Genomic DNA, 1,645 nt, shown 5'->3' with positions numbered 1-1,645 from the left:
CTTAACCTCTTTTTTGTCGAGGCGAATTCGAAGCAGGCGGCGGGCAACGAGAGGAGGAGGGCGCGCGCGTGGGGACGGCGTTGGGTCTTGAAACTTTGAAACCGTCCCTGTGACCTTTTTTTTACAAAAAAAAAACAAGCCAACAACCCTGCGCCCCATCCTTATTTGAACAGGGAAATTGCCACTTTTTTTTCTCGCGGGCTGTTTCTGGTTTTGAAAGGGGCAAGAACCGCGAGCGCCGCACACGAAGACGCCCGCAATGGAGCGAGCGGCGCCGTCGGCCTTCGAGGCGGCCCTTGCGGATTTGCTGCTGGCGGAGCTGCGGCGGCAGGGGGTGCCGCGCGTTGCCGAAGTTGTCTGCGCCGTTATGCGGCGCGTGCGTGTCGGGGGCGGCGGCGGGCAGGAGGGGGAGGAAGGGGCGGCGGAGTTGCTGCTGGGCGGGGCGGGGCTCGGCGACAAGGGGGCGATTGCGGTGGCGGAGGCCCTGCTGAAGCTCAGTCGCTCGCCCCTGGCGAAGGCCCGCGGCGCGCGGCGCTGGAAGCTTTTGCTCAACGACGACGGCCTGACGGACAGGTCGGCGGCGCACGTCGCGCTGCTTGCGGCTCGCTGCGCACCTCCCCTGGTGCTGCTGGACGTGCGCGGCAACGCGATGACGCCGGCGGCTTTGCAGCGCATAGAGGAGGCCCACGCCTCGTCCCCCGCCCCCTGCGTTCTTCGGCTGCCCTGCTTGGCGGGTCGCGGGGCGGGGTCGCGCGCGGGGAGCGTCTCCTCGGCCTCCGCGTCGGGGCGGCGTGGCGGGGTGGACGCGGAGGCGCTGCAGAGGCGCCGCTCCGCGCTCTTTTCGGGAGGCGGCCGCGCGAGCGAGTCTGCGCCCTCCGCCGCGTCGGGGGAAGGGCCGGGCCGCCCGCCCAGCCGCTCGGGCGGGGGCGCGGCGGCGGTCGAACTTGCGGCGCCGCACCCCGCCACGCCGGGAGGGAGGGAGCGGGCGGCGCGGGAGGAGGAAGAGGAGGTCCGTTTTCGCGGCGCGGACGGCGGGGAGCCCCTCGACGTGGCGGCGAACCTCAGCCCCCTCCTGCGTGTTGTGTTGGATCTCTCCAACGCGGTGCCCACCGGCCGTTTGCGTGCGCTTTACGGCTGCGACGACATCTGGGACGTTGTGGCCTCGTCGGGCGAGGCGGCGCCGAAAGCGGTTCCGTCCGCCCGCCCAGCCGCTCGCCCGGGGTGGCGCCGGCGGGTTCTTTTTCTTTTTGGTGGAAGAAAAAAAAAAGGAAGACAAAAGTCAGAAAAGAAGGAAGCACGATTTATTCTTTCTCCATCGCCTGCGCTGTCTCGCGCGAAGCGGCCCCCCCAGCCAAAAGGGGCGGTTTCCGAAACGAGATCGGCCCACCATCTATTAAAACATTAGGCCCCAACGAAGGGGCATTGCTGCTAAAAAGCGTCCTTCGCCCTTCCCCCGCGCGTTGAGGGGAAATGTGGAGGGGTGCCGGGCGGGCGGCGCCCTCCAGACGCACCGTTTGCGGTAATATATATATTTGATAAAGCAAGAAGGGCGAAATTCGGCACACCCCGCCGAACACACACGTAGGACCAACGAATTCCTTCTGCTACTTATCAAAAAAATCAAAAAAACAAAAACAAAAAAAAA

At 65.9% G+C, this 1,645-nt stretch overlaps 1 protein-coding gene across 1 annotated transcript, besides 1 other annotated feature; it reads left to right on the top strand.

Moving 5' to 3' along the window:
- Window positions 1-259: 259 nt before the first annotated feature.
- On the top strand, window positions 260-1,405 carry Tco025E_09042 (uncharacterized protein; the record flags this gene model as incomplete). The annotated part of the gene is made up of 1 exon (XM_029375869.1): window positions 260-1,405. The coding sequence occupies one exon, from the start codon at window positions 260-262 to the stop codon at window positions 1,403-1,405; it is 1,146 nt and encodes a 381-aa protein (XP_029224187.1).
- A 208-nt stretch (window positions 1,406-1,613) lies between these two features.
- Window positions 1,614-1,645: a microsatellite.

The sequence above is a fragment of the Trypanosoma conorhini genome (assembly GCF_003719485.1).
Source record: "Trypanosoma conorhini strain 025E chromosome Unknown Tco_14.4_contig_00957, whole genome shotgun sequence".
NCBI lineage: Eukaryota > Euglenozoa > Kinetoplastea > Trypanosomatida > Trypanosomatidae > Trypanosoma > Trypanosoma conorhini.
This window is presented reverse-complemented; position numbering and strand designations above follow the sequence as displayed.